We start from the raw sequence: 25,423 nt of genomic DNA, 5'->3' as shown, positions 1-25,423 counted from the left end.
CATTCATACCAACAACAAGTCTTCGAAAACAGCCTCTACACTTGCACTATAATCAAATTCAAAACGCAGTTCTTCATTAATCTCACACCTCCAATCAAAGTACCCCAACACCCTACCCCCAAACCTCAAGCAAAATCACCAACCCAACCAATCATTCCATCTCACACTCAACCTCACCACCACAACCCCCTCACCAAACAACACCAATTAATAAACACGAGTCATCACCACTAATCCCCACGATTACCGTATCAGATATACCAAACCTTAACCTTATCTCACACCCCCATTTACCCATCCCACCAGATTGCCCCAAAACCTCCCCTGGCTTCCCTATCCACCCCAGACCCCACACCAGCACCTCAGAGATCTGCACCTACATTCAGCCTCAACTCCAGATACCAAGGCTTAATTCAGGCACTGTGGTACAAAGTACTCGTGATCTGTATGTAGTAGGCGGACTGTAGATCTTTCACGAGAAAATTAAAGATCGAGATGTAAAAGATTTTCGAGGAAAGTTTTGAGAACTATAGATAATTTACAAATTCAAACTCGATCGAGGAATAAAGCTATACAAGATTCTCTTCACCACCCCCTTCCTACTTTCCACATAACAACCTCCCCTCAATCTCCCCAGTTCCTCAGGATGCGATACTCTACGACCACACCTCCGGCCCCGGACATCTATAAGTAGTCGGCGCATTATTCGCATACGTATCGACTGTAATCCCTTTATCACTCTGCGGCGCGTATCCCGGAATAGTCGCCAGGAACTCGCCCGAAGGACTCGACGTGCCTGAGCCGGTGACGGCGAGCTGCGCACACTCAGCGTAGAACTGTGGGGTGTTGGCCTGGTGCAAGGCGAGGAGCTCGTGGCGGATAAGGTAGTTTCCGGGGGCGAGCTTGGCGGGGATGGTGGATGTCCATTGCAGCTCTTTGAGGACTTTGTTGGTGCCCCAGTTTGTGCCGGAGAGAGGGGGGGCGGTCATGCCTGAGAAAAGGATGTTAGAGGGGGGTGAGGGGACAGAATTTGGGGGACATACCCATTTGGTCGATTTTGAACCAGCCTTTTCCGGAGCCGTCGCAGGCGGCGATTGTTCCGGCGCACTTGTACATCCATACCATGACGGGACCTTGGGCGTGTGTCCATTGTGACCATTTGGCGGTCACCTTTGCACCGGCTGCTACGGTGGCGGTGAGTTTGGCGGAGGTGCCGCCGTTGCACATGACTTTCTTGTCGGTTACGGTCATGGTTGGGTTGTAGTCTGGCCATTGTCTTTGGATGGTGTCTGGGGATGAGGCTGGTGAGAAACCAGTATATCTGAATAATTGTTAGACTTGGTGCGATGTTTGGTATGAGAGCGACTTACCCAGGATATGCCTTTCCATCGATAACGTAGCTGGTGACTGCACCATGGGCCGAAGCCTGGGCAATAAGAAGTGCCGTAGCAGAGATGATAGAAGTGAGATGCATGGTGGAGATGTGTAAAGCGGATGAGACAAGAAAAAGAGAAATTGTAACGAAAGACGTTCCTGTACAACCTTTATACCCCATATTCTACTACCCCGGCTTCCCCACATTTTGCGATCATGCGCTACCTCAACGTCGATATTACTTTGTTCCCGCGTGATGTGCGAAGAGCCAAGGTTAATATGTTAATTTGATATATTTGCCGGAGAGCGGACCGCCATGTATATTGCCAAAACAAACGGGCTCGGCCAATGACAGCAAAGAACCGCCGAGAATCCTGGAAATAGACATTTTGGGAAAATGAAAGCGTTGGAACTGTTCATGAATAACGGTCTTATTTCAAGGTACCCGGCAGTCGTTCGCAGGCTGGACGCCTCGGCGGGCTTGAATAGGAAATAATGATTCCTGTGAATTTATTAGAGCTCCACCGAGGGCGAGAAATATCGATTGACCACTTTCAAAGTATTACTGTAACCCAGTACCACGTTTGTTCGAGGTTGAAATGACATGTGTGGCGATGTTTCTGCCTTTTTGCCGGATATGCTTGGGGAAGAAGAGGATAATTGCTTGTGTGCACGTGTTGAAAATTCGGACTGCTCCAGATATCCATTCCGTGTACGAGTCGAATATAATACAACCACACAGTGCAACGGATGACTTGCATCCGACGGATGTAGCAGTTACACGTTGAGCAGAAGAGTATCCATGGTACCATGCACATTTCCTCTGTGGACTACCACATTACAACCCCGCGCGATACTGACAGTCAAGTCGGGAAAGTAAAGCCGTAAATCTAACTCTGTGATCATTACTCAGGTAACTTGTCAGCACTTGCCAATCAATAATGGTGGCCAGGGGAGCAGAACATTGACATAAAAATAAAAGAAGCAATATGAACATGGCAAGGAATACAAATGACGGAACAAAATACAATACAGTGCCCAAACTAGGTGCCAACGCTTCAATCAATTGTACGCGGAATTGTATAGTGCTTAGTGAATGAATAGGGAAGGTGCTGAGAATACTCCGTATTCTCTACTTCAACATGGATTTGATAGAACGAGAGAAGATGATACTTTTAGCATAGCTGCGTATCTCCATAACTTAGAAGGACCGATGGTTTCCCAAATCGTCTCGGATATGCAACCTACTGGATCAAATCATGGATTTATAGATGCGTGTCTGCCCAGTGAACCCTGCGGTACTAATGGAGAATGTCGATCTCCAGATGGCTACAGGTATCAGCGGGAGTCGAAGCCGCAAAACCCATTTAGAGCTTCAACTAACATAACACTAAGGTAAGCATTTCGATCGTAGAGGTTTTGATGGCTCGTGTCGAAAGTTATCCTTGGAGAAAGGAGTGTAGTCCCGGAGATAGAAGCATTCAAACGGAGTCGCAACCTACTTGAGGCTCAAGGATACACCTATAGATCCTCAACCAGCTTGGATTAATCCGTGTGCTCGATACTGGTCTCCTCATGAAATCTCGGGATTGATCCGTAACAGAGCGTATTGATCGTTCAGCCGTGATGCTTGACGAAAGTCGGGGAAGCACTGATCGAGGAATATATTGTCTGTATAGATTAACCTGGCATCGAATTCCAAACTGTCGAGTCGCTTTTTGATTTGATGAGGTAGCTATTCGCCGCGGAATTCGAAAGCGGCTGTTTTACGTAGATCTGTTGGTGGATTTCGTGTTGTTTTTTCTTATCGAAAGCTTTCGTCCCGTCCAAGATTGATCAAGCTCGGTGCGGAGTTGCGGGCCAATATTTCCGAATTCTGACATCGGCCCGAGAACACACCATTGCCCACCCGAACCGAGATGTACCAAGGTATCACGTATCGGTTGTATTCCAACAACTCTATCGTCAAACGACCGACACGTCTTCGTTCGGAATATTATCGAACCCGCAGTGCGTCGCAAGATGGGAGATCCAAGTTCTGGGAAAACCGTAGTCAAGCTAGGGCCTAAGCATTCCAATTTTCATCCTCGTCTTCCTCAATTCATGTCAAACACACGCGTGCCACGCACAATATCAATTGCTCAGCGCAGAGAATGCGCTCATCGTAGTGCCCGTACAGATTTGCTCCATGGTGTCGCTGATCTCTATTTAAATGCCTTGAACGACCGCGACGACCGGGATCTGATCGGGAGCAACGCGTCTTGTCTGATCAAGAGTTCGGTCGATGGTGTGTGCAAACAGGAGGTCAATAGACGATGTGGATTCATGGGCAACGGCGATGCGCGGCGGTCCTCGCAGACGAGTTGGTGTTCTGATCCTAATAGATTTCGTCAACATCTCTGGGCGATGAAAGGTGTCGAAGAAAAGAGCTGAATGTTGAAATATTCCGACGTCGGCTTCAGCTCGTCGGTCAAAAATTCTTGGCGTCGGATGTTGAGGCATGTTCAGAGCACAGAGCCGTTCAAAGGGTGGATACATTAAAGTCATTGTAAGTCAGTCACAGAATTGATTCGGCTTCTGTATAATACATGCATCATAACTTACCGTTGCAATAGCCCACGTCTTCTCCATGCATCGAATGTGGAAATACGTATGTGTGATCTTGGCAGATTTCCACGAAACACAACAACAGAAACTCCACCACCTTCCTGCCAGAGATCATTGCTTGCGACCGCCTACCCTTGCTGTACCGGATACTAGGGAATAGATGACTCGACTGTATAATTAGGCTGCTATACGCCATCAACTTGGAGTCTCCTTCACCGAGACGTCGGATCGAAGACGAGGCTGCGAGAGCAGAGGCAACCACGCTTGGAAACCCCAGAGAACTGTGTTATTGAGCCACACTCTGGGATCATTGGAATCATAGCAGCAGCCAATTCTGTATGTCCAGCGATTAGTTCAACGAGAAGTGCAACGTTATCTCTTGACCGCGCATAAGACGATACCACCAATATATCTGACCAAAAATCACACACGCTGTGGAACGTATTCCATGAACCAAGAGCTTCATCGAACCTTTGATATCGTGGGTGCGGTTATTCTGCAGGCCCTAGCCTCGTCTTCCCCGAAATAGAAAATGTTTACTGGCTGTCACTGGACGATGCCAAGCCGACTTCATCTCCTCATTCGACGATGCAGCAGCGACAAGCCTATTAACTTCAGCTCCAATGGCACGGCCCAGAACGCCATGAAAGTTTCAAAACGCCACATGCTACTTCGGGCTGGGCCGTACCGCCCTAAAATTACATCCCCAGTATGGTCCGATTTTATGGAGCAGATATGAGGCTGAACTTATCTTCTTTATTTCAGCTTCATGACCTGTTCCTATCTAGCGAGGAGAAACCAGCTCATCATCTGTTTGCGCAGTCGTCCAACGCCTAGCACCATCCCTTTGTACAAACTTGGCCATGGCCTCGGTCGTCCCTCTAAGGCTTCTCAGCTACAACAATGGCCACTTCGAGGTTAAAGATACGCGCCACATCGGCTACGGGGTGGATTACAGTATCATCACCTATACATGGGGGGCTCCAACAACACCATACGATTGTAAAATAGACGGTGTCACTTGGGAATTAACAATATCACCACAAAAGCTAGACGATATTAAGCGCCTGATGATCGAGGATAACATACAGCTACTGTGGGTTGACTGCGTTTGCATCAACCAGACTGATAGCCGAGAGAAGCTTATTGAGCTTCCTAAGATGTACGATTACTACAAGTGCGCTTACAAGTGCTATGTTCTGATGGACATGATCGAAGTTTGGGATCCACAGACCATCGTCGACAACTTGCAATTTGTCAACCATGTATTGACTCATATGGGTGGAGCAGCACTTGCCTCGGAAGCTATGTTGCCTCCTAGCTTAGTACAACGTTTGGACATGTGGGCAAAAGCTGATTGGAATTTTGGAATGTCAAGCTCGACTGTAAGAGCCGCGGCAATCGACTTGGGTGTGATAAATTGCTACTCGACTTGCATCAATCGAATCAGATCATTATTCAGCAATGACTATTTTTCTAGAGTATGGACGTTTCAAGAAATACTTCTTGGAAAGAATATCACGATGTACGGGATAAATGGCAAAAATATTTCTTGTATCGGAGAACTCGGTACCTGGATGGACTTGGCGACAGACGCCAGGGACAAAGCGGTCAAATTACTAGCGTGGATTGTTGCTTCCAGAGTTCATAGGACTGCATCAATCAACGCAGTACTAGGAGAGATTGAGGATGACTACATCATTCTCGACGCATTGCAAAAGCAGGTCACAGGAATCAGCAGCGCGAGGATGGATATCATCAATGGCGGCCCTTACTGGTGGTACGAAAACCACAAGGGTATAAGTAACATCTTCTCAGCTATTTCCTTGAGACCGCGAAAGTGCAAGGAAAGGAAAGACCTATTTATTGGACTTCTAGGCATCTTCAACGGTTTATTCACCCAAGCAGAGATAGATTCAGAGATGAATAGTGATAACATTGAGAAAAGCTCTTTTGCCTTTTTCAAGCAACTTTCCACCAAAACGGGCCATGCGTGGACCACACTTGCAATCAGTAGCAAGGAGCGAGGGGAGTGTGACTGGATACCCTCTGTTTCGAATTCCAGTCAAACCATGACTACCGACTGTTTTGCGGGGGTGGTCAATCTGGGACGCCTCAAGCCAAAGGGAATTGCAAAGTCATTGGCATGCACTGGCATTCTTGGGAATCCGCAAAAGTATATGAGGATATCTATCAACCAGGGGGGGCCAGGATTCTATTTTACCTATCGAGGATGCAACGCAGGAAAGAAGATGAAAACAGGTCTTTTCAAAAGCGAAGCGATACCTACCCAGGACCATCCAATAAATGTAGCGGGCGATGAGACAGGAAGAATCCTAGTACAATGCGCAACCATCCTAGGCAGTATAATGGACCCTCACAACAACATAATCGACTACCGACGCCGATTTCTCTCAAACCTCCAACCCCACTGGCGTGTCACCGACCCCAACGCCAAACCCTCCGGCTGGAAAGACCGCTGCGTAAGCGGCACCTCTTGGGAGAATCCCCATCCCTGGGCCCTCCGTGTCCACAACTGGTCGATGAACTACCGCTTCGCATCCATCTACGACTGCGGATCACGTTTGCATAACGAGAGCACCGAGAACATGTCCTGCGAAGTCCGCGTCGCCTGCGGCTGCACCATCGTCGCACCTTTCTCCCTCATCTTCGAGGCTATCACCTCCGTCCATGGCAGCTCACTCGGCGGCTCGTCTGCTGAAATCATTGAGGGTCGCATCATCTCTAAAGATGGCCTCGGGCTGGTTCAAGTCGGTGATATCGGTCGCTCGTTCAGTCTCGTGGCGTTTGGCGGTGACCCTTACTCCCACACTTCCTACGCGAGCGCCTGTCGCGGCACGAAACAGGATCGTATTGTGGAGCCGAAGATGCCTTGGCCAAGGGGGAGAGCGTTGGTCAGGGATGAGTTTACGCATGGTATGACGGATTCGTTGAGGGATTATGGGTATGTGCAAACGGGGGGGTCGGGGAATCTCTTGGTGTGTAGGAATAATCCGGTGGGTCAGTATAAGATTATTGGGGTTTGTATTGATGAGTTTATTGACAATAAGAAGGGGCAGAATTGGGTTAATATTAGATAGGTGGGATGGTATGGGCTGGGAGGAGAGGTGGGAAGGGAGGGTGACAGTGGTAGTTGGATGGAAATCTGTACGGGAGGTTCAAATGTATTGGAGAGGTCGGCTAATGCCGATGAGTTGAATGATGGGGCGTAGGTATGTTTTGATCGACTCAAGAGTTGTGGACTCATTCAAAATTGACAGGACTGCGGTACCCAACTATGCTTTTATTGACGTGAGATAGTTAATACCCGTTAGCCAGTCATTGTCTCTCTATAACAGTATTTCCGTGGACCCAACCGTCCTGATGCCGTCAATTACGACTAAAACTACCTATTAAGAATCATGCAAGCTTACCAATTTATAGACAATCATTGTTCCAGCAACGCTCATGTCGAAGCACATTCGTAAAACTCTAAAAAGCCCAGTCCAGACCACCTTAAAAAGCTTCTTTCGTCCCGTCCCGAAAATGTTTTCTCCGATTTAATGAAACCGATTGCCAAGCACAATCCTGATGTGGAGAAATCTGGGGTCGTTTTAGCTCACCCGTCAAGCTTCGTAGTTTATCACAACGTCACTTGCCTTTAACTCCGAAGATCGACATGAGATCATGACAGGAAAGACCGGCAATTGGAATTGTCAATGTCAACAATTGTGTTAGGGCTGAATATAAGTTGAGCATCTGGTAGGTTTGGTTGATTTTGTAGGTCCTTTCTTTTATCAGTACAATTTGTGTTGGTGTTGTTTATTGTTATTATCAAGTCACCATGTCAGATCCAAAGAACCCAAATATCAATAACAGAAATACACCACAATGGGCATTATACCAACGCGAATTATTCTGGAAAGACAACACAGGCGAAGTCCCACCCTTCAGCACCGACCCATCTGATCTCGAAGACCTCGCCAAAAACGCTCTCTCAAGCGGTGGATGGTACCATCCCCCTCCCCCTTTCCAACTCCAACATGTCAACTGAATCATATCCAGGTACTACGCCTCCTCCAACGCAGGCCAATCCCACACCCACCTCGCAAACCGCCAATCCTTCTACCGCCACCGCATCATCCCACGCATGCTCGTCGACACCAACATCCGCGACACCAAAACCACCATCTTCGGCCACAAAGTCAGCGCCCCCATCGGCTTCGCCCCCATCGGCATCAACAAAATCTACAACCCCCTGGGCGAACTCCCTGTCGCTAAAGTCGCTAAAGAGCTGAACTTACCGTATTGTCTGTCGACCGCCGGCTCCACGCCCATTGAAGATGTAGGCAAAGCGAACGGCGAGGGCCCGAGGTTCTTTCAGCTGTATATGCCGCATGACGATGAACTTACAATTTCATTGCTGCAACGCGCGCATGATTCGGGCTTTTCGGCCTGTATTTTGACGGTCGATACATGGCAGCTCGCATGGCGCCACCACGACGAGTCCGGCTCGAACTACGCATTCTACCACGGCATCGGCGCCGACCTCGGGCTCTCCGACCCGGTCTTCCAAAAAAGACTAAAGGAAATGGGGATTGATCCGAAGACGCAGCCCAACGAGGCGGGCGCCGCGTGGATCGATAATGTGTGGCATGGCCGCGCGTGGAGCTGGGAGAAGATGCCGTGGTTGATGCAGCAGTGGGACAGGATTAGTGGGGGCAAGCCGTTTTGTATTAAGGGGATTCAGAGTGTGAGGGATGCGAAGAAGTGTGTGGAACTCGGGGTCCATGGGATTGTGGTTAGTAATCATGCCGGGAGGCAGGTTGATGGGGCGGTTGCTAGTTTGGATGCGTTGGAGAAGATCGTGGATGGTTTGTTCCCTCCCCCCCCCCCTCCTCCTTTATTCCCTCCTCCCTTTATTTTCCCATTTTACATACTAACGCAACCCAGCCGTCGGCGATAAAACATACATCATGTTCGACTCCGGCGTCCGCGGCGCCGCCGACGTCTTCAAAGCGCTCGCCCTAGGCGCGAAATTCGTCTTTGTAGGCCGCTTGTGGGTGTGGGGTCTTAGTATCAAGGGGGAGCTGGGCGTCAGACATGTTATGAAGGCGTTGTTGGCGGATTTCGATATCTTGATGAATGTTGCCGGGTATCAGAATGTGGAGCAGATTGAGAGAGATAGCGTGGAGAGTTTGCCGAGTTCGGCGGGTTTGATTGCGGAGAAGAGTAAGTTGTAGATATTCGAGATGTAGGATCAATCAAATAATGGGGTGATTGGAATGAGAATATCAAGGTCTGGAGCTGAATTGATTATGCTTGGCAATCGTCAAGTAAGCACATCACCCAAAGTACTTGGACAGTGAATAACCACTTTATGTTCCAATGTTCTTGTTCAACTGACGTTGCTAACCGAATTAACTGGATTTGAGATAGATCTTCGCTCAGAACGGAAATCGGCTTGTTCAATATCCAGATGGCAATCCATGGCGTACCTCTTAGAAGAAGCTGGATATTTTAAGACGAAAGACTCACCTATCAGAAGCTTCCCATATAAGAGCTAACTTTAACAATTTCATAACTAGTATAAAATACAAACATCTACTTAGGTTCAAGTGGTATCTCCGCTGAGATGTTCATGGCATTACCTTTGGTAGGATGAAGGAATTTGGGTGTTGTCTTGGAAGAATCACCGTATTATCTCGGACAAAAAAGAGTAACATCTGTATAGTTCATTCAACCACTTCCCCACCCTTTGGTACTGTGGTAACAAGGTCGAGGTAACTGCGGTCAGAGCTATCATTGCCGGATATCCTAGGTCCTGTTGTCAGACACCATGCTCTTTCGAGGCTGCGCTTGAAACATCAGGACATAAATCTTTACTGTCCAGATTTCTGGATGGCTTGATAAGAGGGCAATTCTATTGAGGAATGTCAGTCATTTCATCATACATCTAAGTCTTCGTGTCTTGGTGTAGCAGAAAAGGAGGGGTCTCCCGTGAGTTGCAACATCCAAATCAAGCAAACACCTCGACTACCACTCGGTCAGCCAATGTACAACACGATTCTCCATCATGCAAATATCCTGACGTCTACGAGTGCCGACATTCGGGCATTTGTTGCACGTCACAACGTGACAGCCGTTCGATCTGTCTCGGAAGTATATACGAGTGTCCTACCTGTCACCTCCCCTCGTACATACTCACTCTCGAACGACTAGAAGCATCGAGAATAACCTGGTTTCAATTATATAGGAGTAATGCAGGTCAAATGATTTCAAGAAAGAATGCTCATTTGTTGGGTGATATGCAGATTTCCTCATGTCGCGGGCCTTCACTTTCGATGGAGTCGCGTCGCGTCGCGTCGCTCTTGCCTTTTTTGTGAGGATTGCCATTTTGACCGGTGGATGTCTGCGGGTCAACGATTTCTCTTCATGTCCATTACCTTTCCTTTCCTCTCTTCTCCTCTCTCTCTCTCCTTTCTCATCCACCTCATCTCCTCCTCTTTCCCCTACAATCCCTTTGTACCTAGAACCTCCCTAAGATGTATCCCACATCATCCATTCTTTTCCTCACCACCCTCATCACTCTCCCTAGCCATGCATTCTCCATCCCCTCCCCCTCATCCCAGTTCAACGACTCCGCCAGCTCCATCATAGTCCAACAAAACCTCGCTCTCGCACCACCCATCCCCATTCTCGAGATCGGATACCAACATATCATCGGGCAGATCGGGGAGAACATGACCATTGCCGGAAACAGATCTTTCAGTAACGACCAGCAACATCCTGGAATCTCAAGATTTACCTCGTTGAGAGAGAAGGTTACGCCGGCGGAATGTGGACCGCAAAAGGCTTGTGTGGATGGGAGTTGTTGTAATTCTGTAAGTTTGATGAGAGAGACGTGGACAAGGAAGCGGCTAAGAGGTTCAGGAAGGAAAATGCGGGTTTACGCCCTATAATTGCAATAATACTGCGTCGACGACTTGTATTTCGAATTGTGATGCGCATGCTCAGTGTGGAGTTGATTCTTTGGATGGAGCTCAGAAGTGTCCGTTGAATATTTGGTGAGAGACCTGCTGGTGGTGTTGCCGATGGTGTCTGCAATTCTGGATTTTGCTAACGGGGGAATAAAGCTGCTCGTACTTTGGCTATTGCGGTGTAAGTCTGGTGCAAAGGAATCAATTGTGGCACAACTTACATTTCTCTAGACAACTGATCTCTTCTGTACTGGTGTTCCGTCTCCTCCTTCTGCAGCCAAGCCATCAGTAAGCCTACCGTGCCAGCCTGGCTTTGGAAGTTGTCAAGTTCCGGCGCAACCGACATGCGACAGAAGAAAACACACAGCTTCCAAGGGGAGGAAAGTAGCATACTGGCAATCTGGGTGCGTGATATTACCCTACTTATCTGTCGTCTTCTGACCCGTGATAGTAATGTACAGCGGAGAGGATGTGACAAAGTGTGGCCTTGTCAAATTGATACTACGGCCCTGACTCATTTGATATTTGCATTTCTTTTCATCGATCCGAAAACGTTCCAGGTCACGCCTGTGGATTCAAGAGTCGATATCCCGTTATATCGCGAGTTCACAGGACTCAAAAACCACAAATTGCAAACATGGATCGCAGTGGGCGGTTCTGGTCTGAATGACCCAAATACTCCAACATATACCACATTTTCGGACATGGCTTCGACTCCGGAAAATAGAGCTGCTTTTATTACCTCAATCATCGCTTTTATGGAGCAGTATGGATTTCAAGGAGTAGATCTTGACTGGGAGACGCCAACGTTGGCATATCGAGGTGGCAGACCGGTTGATTTCGTAAATATCGTACAACTCACCAAGGAGATGAGGGCTGCTTTCGGAACAAAATATGGTATTAGCATTGCAGTGTAAGTTCTGGGAAGAGGGTACTGTGACATCAGCTGACACACTTAGTCCCACTGATTTTTATGGTCTTTCTACTTTCGACTTAATCGCAATGCAACCATATCTCGAATTTTTCAATTTTATGGCCTATGATATTCATGGTCCCTGGGAGGCTACAAGTCTCGGTTCAAAGGCTCTGCCCCAGGCTTCAATCTTGGACATCCAAGATAGGATAGTTCCTTTATGGTTTGATGGTATAGATCCTAGTAAAGTAAATTTAGGTCTTCCATATTATGGTAGGGGATATGCGCTTTCGGATACCTCCTGTACGGATCCTGGATGTCCTTATTCAGGGCCCACCAATGCTGGAGCTTGCACAAACTCGCCCGGTATTCTCTCGCTCAAAGAGATTCAAGATCTCATCAAACAGAAGAATCTGGTCCCAATACTGATTCCCGATCAAATGCAGAAAGAAGTGACATTCGACGGTAACCAATGGATAGCATATGATGATGCGGAAACCATGGCAATGAAGGAGATCTGGGCAAACGAACACTGCCTTGGAGGTACAGTAGCATGGAGCATGGATTTTATTGCTGGGAATGGAAAGTTAGTAGTATCTGATCTATTTGAAGGATTACTTACCAACAGGTATTTTAGTCCTGGGCCAGCTTCAGCGCCAGCGGCCCCTCCCGCTCTTCCGTTCAATCCAAATCTGCCAGTGACCGCATCTGTTGATGGGTCTTGTGGTGGGCAGCTGTCATGTCTCGGGACAAGCTTCGGCCAGTGTATGTACCCTCTCTGTTGTTCTTCCTTCTGAGCTCCTATCAATCGTGGTCATGAGAGAGTCTTTTCTCAGAAATCGCCTTTCCGCTCTGGAACACACAAGGAGAATGTCTCTGCTAACTTATTCTAGGCTGTTCATCTCATGGCTTTTGTGGATCAACATCAGCATACTGCTCTATTTCAGGTGGATGCCAAACGAACTTTGGGCTATGTGGGGATAATGTGCCACTTGTACCGATTCCTAGTTCAACCAGTACTCCTCTACCCAGTGCCACCAGAGTGAGCGTGGACGGATCATGTGGAAGGGATACCACATGTCAGAACTCCCCGTTCGGAAATTGTTGTTCATCTCACGGATACTGCGGGTCAACCGACGATTATTGTTCAACGACCTCTGGTTGTCAAGTTGCCTTTGGATCTTGTAACGGGGTAGTCTCGCCGCACATTCCTGCTCCACTACCTCCAGCCCCGCTGAAGACCAGTATCGACGGTTCATGTGGCAATGATGTAACTTGTTCAAACTCGGTTTTCGGGAATTGCTGCTCTAAAAATAATTATTGCGGCTCTTCGTCAGATTATTGCGCGATGGAAAACGGCTGCCAAACTGCTTTTGGTGGCTGTGGTGTTCAACCTCCACCATTAACAATCAGTATTGACGGATCTTGTGGTAATGGGGTGACTTGTGTGGGTTCCGTATTTGGTAATGTAGGTTACCCCGCCCTTTGGAGCTTTATTTTTGGTGTCAGAAGAGAGATTGGGCGTTAGACAAAGCTCTCATCCGTAGAGCGTTTGAGAGAATCTCATGCTGACTTGATATACTTGTAGTGCTGTTCGAAAAACAATTATTGTGGAGCTTCTGGTGATTACTGCGATTCTGCCAACTGTCAGTCTGCATTTGGAACCTGTTCCACAGCAGCTATTGCAGTCCCGCCGCCAGCTCCAACTCCGGAGGTCAAGATTAGTGTAGATGGAAGCTGTGGGGAGAAAGTGACTTGTAAAGGAAGTGTCTATGGTGATGTGAGTACCCTTCCTCGTCTAGTTCCCTCAAAGCTTCTATCTTGATAGTCGAGAGAGAATTTGATCCACGAATGCAGCTCTCGCCCATACATTGAAGCTTTGCTAATTTGATGTCATCAGTGTTGTAGTTCGTACGGGTGGTGCGGGAAGACGGATGACTATTGTGCTGTGAGTAATGGGTGTCAAAAAGCGTGGGGGAGTTGTACTTGATGGGTTTCGTGTAAAGTTTCGGGTTGATGGGTTGAAAATTTGATTGATGGAAAGTCCGGTAAAGATGAGTAATGATGAACGACAAACCAGAGGATTGCTAAACACTGGCTCAAAAAATATCAAAAGATGGAGAATGAGAAAATGAGAGATGGTAGAAATGACAAATTCAAATGTCCTACATTCACAACTGCCTACACTCATCGCTCTAAAGTTTAATACTCTTAACCAACCCACTCTTAATACCCGTCTTCTCACCCCCATACCCGCCCCGCTCCTCACCACCCTTATACACCTGCCGCACGCTCCCCAACTTCTTCTTCTTCTCCTCATACTTCATCCGCTTCTTCACACGCGGATTCCGCACCTCCTTCTTCCGTTTCGGCGCCAGCCCCTTGTTCTTCTCGATCGTATACCCGATCGCTCTCTTCTCATCGGGGTTCAGATCCGAAGCGTTGGCTACGCGGTCGAGTGCTGCGGCGGAGGCTGCTGCCGCTGTGGTGGCGAGCGCGGATGCTTTTGCGTCGTTCTTTGAGCGGCGGTTGGAGGTGATGAGATTGTAATACTCGTCATCTTCACCTTCCTCCCTCTCCCCTCCGTCCCCTTCTTCATCATCACCGCCCAGTTCCACACCAGCGCCCTTCCCCCGCCCACTCGCACTCAACACTTCCCCCCTCTTCGCCGCCTCGGCGTTTAACCGCGTCTGTCTATCCCGGAACCGTTCCCTATACGGTAGATCTTCGTCGCCGCCCGCCGCCATGCCGGCGCCGAGCCGTTTGCTGGTTTTCTGGGTTATTTGCGAGGTGTAGAATTTTAGGGTCTTGCGTTTTGCGAATTTCGTTGCTGCGGCGGAGGCGGTTAGGTGGGTTTCTTCGCCGAAGTCGGATGAGGAGTCGTATGTGGTGGGTTTTGATTTGGGTTTGGGGTTGGAGGGGCGTTTTGAGGGGAGGAGTGCGGAGAGGTCGTCGAGGGGAAGGGGTGTGGATTTGGATTTGGATTTTGTGGGTTTGGAGGTGGAGGTAGGGGGGGAGGGTGATGCTTGGATGGCGGTGGTGGTGGTGAGTTCTTCGGGGGAAGAGTCGGAGTCTGATTCTGTTGCTGTGGGTGTTGGGAGGGCTTTTAATGCTTTTACGCGCGCCCAGAGGGTTCTGCATTGGAGAAGACTTTCCATGACTGGGTGATCGCGAAGTTCAGCTGCGTCCATGGGTTTCCCGGTCGTGGAGGAGAGGAGGGCGAAGTACATTGTTAGTGAAGCTATGTATGCTGATAATGCTCTGAATTTGATAAGCGTTGGGGATGTGACGCCCAGTGGTGCGTTTTCTTCCTCGGATTCTTTTTGTAGGGAGAGCAGTAGTGGTTGTAGAGTGAGGAATTCGTCTGCGAGGAATTCGAATTCTGGATATCGCATTCGGAGGATTCGTAATCGTTCATCGCTTCCCATGTCGTCTGTGATTTCTATATCTTTCAATACCTCCGTCACCACATCTCCGTCATCGTTCTCTCCAGTCTTGGTAGAGTCGACCCAGTCATTCTCGTCAAACCCAAAATCTGCTTCCGTCATTTTCTGAAGTCTTTTCTGCTGGATCCGTTTTGCTTCTGCTTCTTCCTCTAAAGCATCGGCTTCGGTTTGGATTTCATCGGCATTGTAGTAGTCTTTTCGAGATGTGCCCCAGCCTTCCTCCTCCTCTTCTTCCTCATCGGAGGCCTCATCGTCCGAATCGGCAGTATTTTTGGAAGATTTGCCTTTTGTGGCTCTTGGTTCTTCGTCCTCGGAGGATGCGCTTGAATAGCCCAGGATTTCATCGTCTGAAGGTTGGAGTTCTGCATCTGTAATTGGGTGTCAATACAATACCAACCTCATTTCTGTTGGATAAATCTGACCTTCTTCCGCGTACTTCCTCCTTCTCTTCGCATCAGGTCCATCATCCAACATCACCTTGTCCCGATTGATATGAAACTCATCCTCAGAATCTGCCACATCCTCATATGTGGTAATCGCACGATGCTTTCCACCTCTTTCTTCAAACCCTGAGACACTGTCTTCTCCCTTCGCCCGCGATGAGGCCTTGCGTTTTTTTGCCATTGTTGTGATATTGCTTGGTTGCGCCACAGTTATCACAAGTTTTGGGACTTGAGGTTAGGAATTTTTTCTCGTATCTTAGCGCGGGGGTCGATAAGAGTCACGTGATGCAATGATGTCGATATTTCGTGCTGCGCGACAGACATCACAACTTTTCATTTCGAAACTTCATAATCTCAAAATACCGTTAATGCTCGATCGTTATATAATCTTGTGGAACTGCTTCCATAGCACTTCAAATGAAACAGAGTTCAAGATATAGTAAGTGCAGGCTTCTTGACTTCAAACGGAGAGAAAATATCACAATCCTGTATATGACGGAACGACTAGAGCAAACTGAGTCCCATTCAGGACAACTAAACAACGCAAAACTCAGCGATTTTTCTCTGCGCATACAGGTGATCCATACTATAATTTAGAATATTCTTTTACAGTTACGATGGAATACGACGGCGAAACCTAACATCTATACCCGATTGCCTAATAAACCACGAGTTCTGAATCTCCCACTCCTTGTGTGGATCGACCAGATATATATCGTATTTCAAGAACAATGTCGTAATCAGCTTGTACGTCTCCAACATCGCCACATCTTTCCCGAGACATGAACGTTTTCCTGCACCAAATGTCAAGTCACTCCTCTTCATGTTAGCTAAGCGACCGGCGAATTCCTGATCATTCTCCCAATCTTGCTGAAGCCATCTCTCTGGTCCGAAGGAAGCAGCATCTTGTCCAAATACGGCTTTATTCTGGTGGACAACCCATGCGTTCATGCCGACTTTGGTTCCGGGGGGGAGAAATGTACCATTTGGAAGCTGTAAACCAGGCTCAGGCACGACACGTTCAAGCAGCAATGTAACGCCCGGATGCATACGACAGGACTCTAGAATGATGGCTTCAAGATATGGGAGCTTGGTGGCAGTTGCGAATGATATTGGTGTTTGAAGGTTAGCGTTGTCAAGCTCATCTCGAAGTTTGGCGAGGATATTGGCGTTCTTCAGAACATGATACACTATTGCGCGCGACAAGATACCAACAGTATCAGCTCCAGCAACGATATTTACCATGAGAGATCCAACAACACCATAATCGTCGAGACCTACAGTTTTCTTCAATTCCAGAAAGTTGTCGAGCATATCCCTCTTCTCAGAAGACTTCTGGTCAACATCTTGTTGTCTTGCCATTGTGTGTTGAAAGCAGAATCTAGTGGCAGCTTCCCAGCTTGGTGGACCAACTGAAAAAAGAGGGTTCTTCGCCAAGATTTTGTCTAGGGCAGGAATTTGTCCGACAACTGCAAAGTAGTCCATGGCCTTCTCTGCGGTATCCATCATCCCCGAGTGATCAGCACCCGCCTTGGTGAAGCCCATAGGCTTACTCAAACTCAACTGGCCGACGATTTCCCAAGCGTAAAAGTACAGCCATTTGTCCAGTTCACAGACACTGTCTGCATTAGGTCCGTCAATAAATCGGGGTTCAATTTGCTCGCAGAGCGCGTTGATGGTTTCGTCGACCAAGTATTCCGATCGAAGAATGCTCGACAGCTTATAGAAATTTATGATGATGTTTCTTTTCATACTGTGGTCTTCTTTGTCCCTGGCGCTAAAGACGTCAGATATAGTTCGATTGCCCATCTTCGTATCAGCGACTTCGTGAAAGTTTGACTAAGGCGTTGTCAACTTCAAGTAAAGGTCAAGGTTGTTGGAATCCCCTTTTTGAAATTGCCCCTGGCATCGTAAACAACACGAATCAATTCTGGGTCACTTAAGCTGACTAGGTCCGGACCAAGACGAACCACTGATCCATACTTTTCGTGGAGTGTCTGTTGTGTCAGTTCTGAGCGTCGTTCGAGATGGTCAAAGAAACGCCATAGGTTGGTATATCTTGCGAAAAACGGACCAGGAATACGTCTAAGTGGTGAGGTAAGATGAACATAAATCTTTCGGATGGTTAATATAAAACTTGTGGTAACGCACAACAAGACCGCGGCGGCGACGAGAGCCATCTCTGTCGAGTTAATCGGCTTTTTATCAAAGAGGAACTCAACAGAGGAGACAATGAAATCGAAATGCGACAAAGTTCGGTGCGATAACCTCGAAGAGACGCTGATACGACGTTATACTTCAGATGTCCTGAGATAAAGTAGTTAAGTCAGTCTCCCCTTATTACTCACTTTTATCCACTTAGTCTCTACTGACGCTGTCACTTGATTCACATCAACAAATTTACTCAGGATTCACAGAGGTAGCTTATCTTTGTGACTCCTGTGGGAGATAAGACAGCATTTCTTTCATTTATCTTTCTAGTTATCTCTTCAATTGGCTAGCTACCTCGATTCTACAGATGGTCGAGTTGTGTTTCTCCAGCCAAGCAAAATCTCCCGACGACAGGATGCCATGTTATATCATTGTGATGTTTGATAATCCGGTGATGACATACGATATTGAGCAAAGGAAACTTGGAGTATTGGGTGCCATAAATGAAGTATGACTGAAGTGATGCTGACATATGAGGTAAGTTTTGGTACATTCGGTAAAGTTGCCCGATTAATCAACATAGTGAAAATCATAGTGACATGATCATAGTATCCTGTTAGAATTTCAAGGACTCTGTGTATCTCATTCACTTGTATAGTCAGAAACTTTTGTAACTAACTGACATCAATACAGATTTCCACACAGGAAATTATAGGACAATCATCGCCAGCGATATCCTTATTAAAATCATCATATCAACGCTGAACCGACCATTGTTTCGTAACAGATATCTTCCTATCCGACTCATCGTCATCATACCATGTATCGACCGGAGAAACGACAGGCGACGGTGGCTCAACGGTTATTTTTGTCTTTTGGCCCAAAGCTTGAATTGACTCGCCATCCATGCTCTTAATGCTCTCAAGTCTTTGTGATTTACTGTTTCGCTCAATACGATCACGCATACGAACGGAATATTCTGGATGATAGCCGTTGTATCCAGCGCTCCCCCCACTTTGGTTTTGTGCAAAGTCCGACTTTGTCTTCCGCCCTATCATGATGTGGAAAAGAGGTACAAGTGTGGGAATGCACGCGGCGATAATAACGACGTTCATTTCGTATACATTCCACACAAACAGTAGTACAGTAGCCCCTAGAACGTGTTAGAAGAAATTGCAGGCTCAACAAGTTTATGGGTAATTACAGGTAAGGTCTGTACGGTTTGCGATATGTCCCAGAGAAGTAACTTTTACAACAGCGAATCCAAAAGCACTGAAGAAATGGTTAGTAAGAACTCGAAATGTTCAGCAGAGACACATACGACACGCCCGTGCTCAACAAGCAACATATTGCAATCTTCTTGCTTTTTACCATTTGCAAGTTCCAAATCATCTGTACTGGAATGGCTGCTAAAGCTAAATCAAGAAACGCCATATAGCCTATTGCTGTGGTAAGCATGGGACTCGAATCAACCAGGTACTTGTAACTTACTACCGACTACCTTTCCTATTGTAGGGGAGATTATGGGATCGATGCATTTTCCTCCTTTGTCCTTATCCCATAGAAACTGGACCGGCCGGCACTGGGTGAATATGACCGTCACATTTACCATAACCATCAAGACTAGAGGTGCACAAAGCCCGATGATGAGGCGGGTACGCCATCTTGTAGGTGATTGGAATCTCAAGATCAGGAAAGCTACGGAAAGCTTCCCAGTCAAGAGACCAATAATGCACCATGGATGAGAGAGGAAGTTCAGCCGAAAAACTATAACTTGTTCTGGCTTGGTGAGTGACTGTTGATGTCGACAGCCACCTGCGTTGGCGTACATGGTCCAAATAACACTGACGGCTACTGAGCAGCACTGAAGCTATCTATCAGAATCTGACCTCGACCGTTAAATCAATTGCCTGGCTGGTTTAAACTTACTACAGAGACAAGAATCATCCAGTCGTCCCACCATACAGCCCTCATCAGCTTTATCCGACAATAGTACCGTCCGGCAACAAAAACTGCAGCTATTGCAGTCCATAGCCAGGTCGATATCAGCAGCAAGTCTCTCCTATCCTCAGTCAAATCTATGCCATTGATTACGGTCATGTTGTCGATAAAACTTCAAGTCGAGCCGCCGAAGATGGAGTTGCAAATCCCGTGCAGTCGACTTTAAGCGTTTGGTCTGATAATTGTTGCTCGATCATAACAGGAATACGCTCCTGTTAAGAGGTTGAAGGTTTGACACCGGGAGGCTTGACATCAAACGCTGCACCTGTGTCAAAGCCATCTGGTCAAGATCAGACAGGGCTGGCTTTATGAATCCAGAGAGCGCAACAATTCACCACAAAGGGCTGGGGTATTGATGGCGTTCTACTCCCCCCGACCTGGTCAGTGTCCCTGGCCACTCTCATTTCCTCCCAACTGTTACACACAGACTCCCAATTCAGACATGTCAAAGAACATATTTCGCCGCTCTGGCCATTCAGAGGGTGTAAATGCTGCAGCGCCGTCTTTCAAAGTTGGCTTCCCTGGGACGCACCTCGTGAGTCCACTTTCATGCGTGGAGAATCCTAGCAATAATTCGGCGGGGGGAATATGATCCACGCTTCCGCTCTCTCCATGCTTGGCTTTGTCCCACCTGGGGCTGATGGCCATCCCGACATTGTCACAACCTCGTGTTGTACGATAGACGGGAAATATATTGTCGAATCAACCTTAACCATGCCAGCGGTAATGTCAAGTTTCGAGAACATTTCAACATTCTACCGGTACGGGGACGACAGTTGCTTTCGACAGAACAAGATATCGTTCAGTATCAGCAACCTTATCAGCAATGCATGCGGCTCGAGAGCATATGTAGAACAGATCGCCTCTGGATTCTGGGCATTGCTCTCTTCCGTTGGTGGATGTGTGTGAACGGTGTGAAGAGAACATTTCATGTGCACCTTATTTACGGTTCGGGCTACCGAGCGATACATATGCAACCTTGTGAGAGGCATTATTTCATACCTCCGACTGACCAACTATTGGCTAGCCCGTATCATGCCGGTACTGACAGCTTGGGACCGACAGGGCCCCTGCAGTCCAGAGATAAAGGAGTAGTGCTGGAACAGTCGAAGTCAATTGCAACATCGTGGCTCCCCACTTGAGCAAACCTTGATTTATAGATGTCCATCGTATGGGGATTGCATCCAGACATGTAGATCTACCCATTCGTACGGCTATTTTGAAGATATCGTGAACCCTTTGCGGGGAAATCGTCCGTGGGTAGGCTTGTCTCAGGGACTTGGTTCCCAATTTGTCGAATAGACCGACAGATGACAGAGGTCGTGTGCTTGCAAATTGGTAAACAACATGGGTGATGGAACTTCGATACCAGTTCGAAGCACTCAACGAATCCTTCCATCTAAACGTCAAGAAAAATAGTTTACCCTTTTATTAGTGTATATTATCAATAGTTACACAACAAACGGCTGTTATGCTGTCAGAAAAACTATTCCGACATTCATCTCTGGTTGGTTCCCATCGCGGACAGACCTCGCCAACAGAAAGCCATTGTGTAAATCTGTACGACGAAATACAATATCACAAGCCATTCTTCAAAATCTGGTCATCTCGAATGGGAAAGTAGCCAATTATCAATAGCACAAAGCAGCGCACGGAGATTCAGCGCCCCATGTTTCATATCCAAAGGTTGACTGTTCAGCGTTTTCAACTCCTCCCAGCTGCTGTCACACTCGGCCTGCAAGCCCCATCTTCCCCCTGAAGCGATCATGCAGTGCAGCCATTATTTGAATTAAAATAAAGTATGTCAGCGCGGCACGCCCCGAAAACTAATTAACATTTCAAAGGTTTCCTCTGAACTTCTCAAGCGAGCACCAGGAATCAGTCTGTGAAGCATTCCATGCATATGCAGGAGACCTTTCTGAAGAAAATATGTGTGGGGAGTGCAGCTCATTTTGCTCTGAAGAACAAGGACGATGGGCCGTGGCCTTCCATTGGCTTGGTCTTGAGACGTTCTCTAGCGGCGCAGACCGATTTTGATTGGCGACGATTGTTGGACTCAGAGACAGGTGGGGGTTGCCCGGAGGCACATTCTCATCATCTTTGTGTTCCCCGCGGTGCTGTTGGAAAAGTTGGGAACTTCCCGTGTTGTTGTTCATGCTCTTCTAGAACTGTGTCACGTGGCTCACCTCCTCGGCTCAACTATCATTCCATACGAAATCTCCAGCATTACTGGGTTGCCTAAACCTCACGACTACGCCAAGTTGAAGGCTTACATTTCCATAGCTTGTCTGCTGCGAAGGTTTTCGTGTCACCTCCTCTTTGGGCTCACGAGCTTACTTTCTCACTTGTCGAAACGTCACCTCGAGACCGGAACTTCACTTTCCAACATCTCGAACACTGAGCACTGAATGTGCGACTCGAAGGATTCTTTATACTTTGGTAATGCGAGTCTGGTCTGTGAATATATTCGTCGGAACGGATGCCTGATACCATGTTCTGCAGCGGATGCATAACGGCTCGCCATGCCAAAGCCTATTTTGAGCGACTTGTCAGCAATACTTCGCAAGCCCAACATCAAAAAGTAGAAATTCAATGCGACGTACACCATCTTGCTCATAGTGGTAAAAGTATAAACTGGTTCGATGGTAACACGAAGAATTCTTAGCACAGAATTGTGTCCTCGGGGGGATCATGAACGGAAACACAACGGCCCAGTATTCAGCGCCCTGCCAGGTTGCTGGGTTGTCACGTAACAGAAAAGATTTCTTACATGTCGACACGACGGGCTATCTGAATTACATGAGGCCAAATTTTGCGAGCAGCAAAAACGAATTCGAAATTGTCATTTACGTATGAACCGTCGCCGCCGTCCCAGAATCGACATGCCGAGGAATCCGAAAACGAACGTTATGCGTATTGTCTTTGATTAAAGTTCAAAGACACGCACACACCTAAATTATTGTAGTCTGTAGATTCCGATATGGCATAACGAGCCGCATCTCACTTGTTGGTCGCCTGTCACAACGTCAAATGATCTTCTCACTTTCGGACCCTTTCACGACTGCTTATTCCAACCAACAATCTCATTTATTCGACATATCGTATTTATGCGGTCGATAAAACTCTCTACGATAACATAATAACACCAAACATGGTTGTTGTGGACCAGTAGGCTAATTATTATCAATAGAGCTTCACAACCATGAATGGTCTACCTCTTTGTTGTCGGGTCATGCATGTCACGCTCAAGTGAGATATTGCAGCAACACGACATTTCCCTACCTTAAGATTTTTAGTCTCACTGACACTGAGACAATTCAGTTCACTGCACCATTGTGTTGTAAAGCACTGGTGCTGTTAAGCTAACATAAACATCTCAACTATACGTACATTTTCGACTATTTGTGGTATCACAATCACTATTACGGTTACTTTACATTATCGGAATTGAATGGCTTCCAATGCTCTTGATGGTAAGTAGCAAAGAACCTTTATTATTATCTGGAGTTGATTATCACATGATCGAGCTGCACGTGAGGTGGGTCAATACTTCCTGCCTGTTGTCACATAAACAACGCACTTGTTCCGAGAACCTTCTCTCGACTTGTTCGGAAGGTCGCAAATTTGGCACAACCTCCACTTTGTTCTTTTCCCTTCAAGCTCTCGCGCTTGAATTTTGACAATTTACACTTCTGTCTGTCAAACCGAAAAGGCCCATGTCGATAATGGTCAAAAAGGTCTGTAGACTAAGATACCGCAAAGGCGAACCTCTGGGACTCACGATATATCCTGCGCCAAACTTCGCCTCTCTCCCATTTGAGGTTCGCAACATGGTCTATGACCTGCTTTTGATTGACTCCGAGCCAATTGTCGTCTACACCGAACCCTTACCAGAAGAATATCATCGAGAGACCTATGGGCCTCAGTCGAGCTCCAAAGTAGCTGCTGTGACATTCGGATTACTTCCTGTGAATAGAATGATTTCCATCGAAGCCGCAGCTGTCTTCTATCATCACAACGTCTTCTGTTTCCGCGGTCCACCCTCCCACCTGTATGTAAAAGACCCCTGGGACCCTCTCTACTCCTTTCTCCGTGTTATTGGACGCAGAAACCGATCACACCTCCAATACATTGAAGCGGAAATTTCAAGACCACAGGGAGTTTGGAAGGATTTCGCTGGGTCAAACTCGTTGCCTGTCCATTGTTCATCCTGGATGCGCAAAGTATGTGCACGAGAACAACATCCTCGAACATATCCCCCAATGGTGGACCAGAGGGGCACATCGTTCGACTATGTTTCTCCTGCTATTGAAGCTGTTTTCCGCATTCTTGGTTCTGAAGGATCGAGGTTACAATTGTTACTACAAAAGGGATTTACCCCCCTTCTTATGGGGGATGGAATGTACAACGACTACGACTACGGCTACCGATATGGATGGAGCGAGGAAGTTGTTGATCACGTTGAACAAATGAGAAGACAATTTACCAAGTGTCCAAATGGAGATGGGCCTAGGGTCGACGTGCAATGGAAAACCACGTTCTTCAAGTCGCAGTTTGAGCTAAAGGCTAGGGAGATTGAAGACAATGGTTGGGGTGTCTTGGAGAAGCATGATACTATTGGACCACTTACGAATAATAGATTCGATGATGAAAAGGATCGCACGACCTGCGTTACATTCCAAAGGAAAAGCAAAGCAAATTTGGAAGCTTGTTAGGGCCGAATGGCCGCCCTGGCAGTTCGGAGGGTGTTCCCTTGTATCACACTAATTGAGTATGTTACGTTCCTGATTGTGGCAAGGAGAAGGGTAGAGAGGGATCATATGTTCAGATATTGAGAAGGCGTCGGGAATCTGAACAGCTCGCTAGCTGGAGTCAGGAGTAAGCTGTATAAGCTCAGAGCTGAAGACTGCTTCTTCCATTTTGAAGGTTTGAAGGTAATTTGGTCAAGATTGTAGTGGACTCTAGCTGTTTGAAGAGGGAGTAAAGTGGGCAGTAGCTATCGAAAGTTCACAAGGTTGTGTTCCGAAGAGTATGCATATTGCAACTTGCACCATCAAGAGCTCTAGACATTTGCAAGATGAGCTCAAAGATTTATCTTGGACTTAATTTCCTCATCCAGTTGCCCCTCGCTTTCTTATTCTCCAACTAAAGGAGATCTCTTATGTGACCTAGAATTCAAACCTGAAGTGCTGTGGCACTCGTTACAGGATATTGTTGTGAAAGATTCATGGATTTAACGATGCTTACCTTATTGACACCCGCAATATACAAAGATACAGATAAATCTCACCAATATACTCTAGTTTGACAAGAGGTACAAGAGCGCTTGTCGTGGGTGATCAGGCATTATTGTGCCAAGATGGATAACTCAAGGCAGGAAACACTCAGGTATCGTTGGGCTATTGCCAATGGTAAGATCATCTATTTGAACATCTATGATTCATGAATGGGAGGAGGATAACTAAACCCAGTTACTTTAGATCACGCGCAATCCCGTCAACATCTATA

The 25,423-nt window shown here is 47.1% G+C and overlaps 9 protein-coding genes across 9 annotated transcripts; 5 read left to right on the top strand and 4 right to left on the bottom strand.

The window, feature by feature from the left end:
* Positions 1 to 656: 656 nt before the first annotated feature.
* On the bottom strand, positions 657 to 1,474 carry GLAREA_12854 (cel1 protein precursor; the record flags this gene model as incomplete). Its single annotated transcript, XM_008084617.1, has 3 exons — positions 657 to 991; positions 1,044 to 1,321; positions 1,371 to 1,474. The coding sequence occupies 3 exons, from the start codon at positions 1,472 to 1,474 to the stop codon at positions 657 to 659; spliced, it is 717 nt and encodes a 238-aa protein (XP_008082808.1).
* A 1,922-nt stretch (positions 1,475 to 3,396) lies between these two features.
* Positions 3,397 to 3,807, top strand: GLAREA_12853 (uncharacterized protein; the record flags this gene model as incomplete). The annotated part of the gene is made up of 1 exon (XM_008084616.1): positions 3,397 to 3,807. One exon carries the CDS (start codon positions 3,397 to 3,399, stop codon positions 3,805 to 3,807), a length of 411 nt encoding a protein of 136 aa, XP_008082807.1.
* Positions 3,808 to 4,844: 1,037 nt separating this feature from the next.
* GLAREA_12852 (uncharacterized protein) lies at positions 4,845 to 7,082 on the top strand (the record flags this gene model as incomplete). The annotated part of the gene is made up of 1 exon (XM_008084615.1): positions 4,845 to 7,082. The coding sequence occupies one exon, from the start codon at positions 4,845 to 4,847 to the stop codon at positions 7,080 to 7,082; it is 2,238 nt and encodes a 745-aa protein (XP_008082806.1).
* A 743-nt stretch (positions 7,083 to 7,825) lies between these two features.
* On the top strand, positions 7,826 to 9,224 carry GLAREA_12851 (FMN-linked oxidoreductase; the record flags this gene model as incomplete). The annotated part of the gene is made up of 3 exons (XM_008084614.1): positions 7,826 to 7,992; positions 8,047 to 8,855; positions 8,935 to 9,224. 3 exons carry the CDS (start codon positions 7,826 to 7,828, stop codon positions 9,222 to 9,224), a joined length of 1,266 nt encoding a protein of 421 aa, XP_008082805.1.
* Positions 9,225 to 10,526: 1,302 nt separating this feature from the next.
* Positions 10,527 to 13,699, top strand: GLAREA_12850 ((Trans)glycosidase; the record flags this gene model as incomplete). The annotated part of the gene is made up of 9 exons (XM_008084613.1): positions 10,527 to 10,865; positions 10,915 to 11,048; positions 11,118 to 11,142; positions 11,193 to 11,365; positions 11,413 to 11,874; positions 11,921 to 12,460; positions 12,512 to 12,639; positions 12,768 to 13,342; positions 13,463 to 13,699. The coding sequence occupies 9 exons, from the start codon at positions 10,527 to 10,529 to the stop codon at positions 13,697 to 13,699; spliced, it is 2,613 nt and encodes an 870-aa protein (XP_008082804.1).
* Positions 13,700 to 14,069: 370 nt separating this feature from the next.
* GLAREA_12849 (uncharacterized protein) lies at positions 14,070 to 15,944 on the bottom strand (the record flags this gene model as incomplete). Its single annotated transcript, XM_008084612.1, has 2 exons — positions 14,070 to 15,688; positions 15,743 to 15,944. The coding sequence occupies 2 exons, from the start codon at positions 15,942 to 15,944 to the stop codon at positions 14,070 to 14,072; spliced, it is 1,821 nt and encodes a 606-aa protein (XP_008082803.1).
* A 431-nt stretch (positions 15,945 to 16,375) lies between these two features.
* GLAREA_12848 (Cytochrome P450) lies at positions 16,376 to 17,572 on the bottom strand (the record flags this gene model as incomplete). Its single annotated transcript, XM_008084611.1, has 1 exon — positions 16,376 to 17,572. The coding sequence occupies one exon, from the start codon at positions 17,570 to 17,572 to the stop codon at positions 16,376 to 16,378; it is 1,197 nt and encodes a 398-aa protein (XP_008082802.1).
* Positions 17,573 to 18,669: 1,097 nt separating this feature from the next.
* On the bottom strand, positions 18,670 to 20,014 carry GLAREA_12847 (CHP3; the record flags this gene model as incomplete). Its single annotated transcript, XM_008084610.1, has 5 exons — positions 18,670 to 19,067; positions 19,119 to 19,186; positions 19,236 to 19,353; positions 19,406 to 19,778; positions 19,844 to 20,014. The coding sequence occupies 5 exons, from the start codon at positions 20,012 to 20,014 to the stop codon at positions 18,670 to 18,672; spliced, it is 1,128 nt and encodes a 375-aa protein (XP_008082801.1).
* A 3,626-nt stretch (positions 20,015 to 23,640) lies between these two features.
* Positions 23,641 to 24,630, top strand: GLAREA_12846 (uncharacterized protein; the record flags this gene model as incomplete). Its single annotated transcript, XM_008084609.1, has 1 exon — positions 23,641 to 24,630. The coding sequence occupies one exon, from the start codon at positions 23,641 to 23,643 to the stop codon at positions 24,628 to 24,630; it is 990 nt and encodes a 329-aa protein (XP_008082800.1).
* Positions 24,631 to 25,423: the final 793 nt, after the last annotated feature.

Source organism: Glarea lozoyensis (assembly GCF_000409485.1).
Source record: "Glarea lozoyensis ATCC 20868 chromosome Unknown GLAREA21, whole genome shotgun sequence".
NCBI lineage: Eukaryota > Fungi > Ascomycota > Leotiomycetes > Helotiales > Helotiaceae > Glarea > Glarea lozoyensis.
The sequence above is the reverse complement of the archived record's forward strand: the minus strand, read 5'-3'. Positions and strand labels throughout refer to the sequence as shown.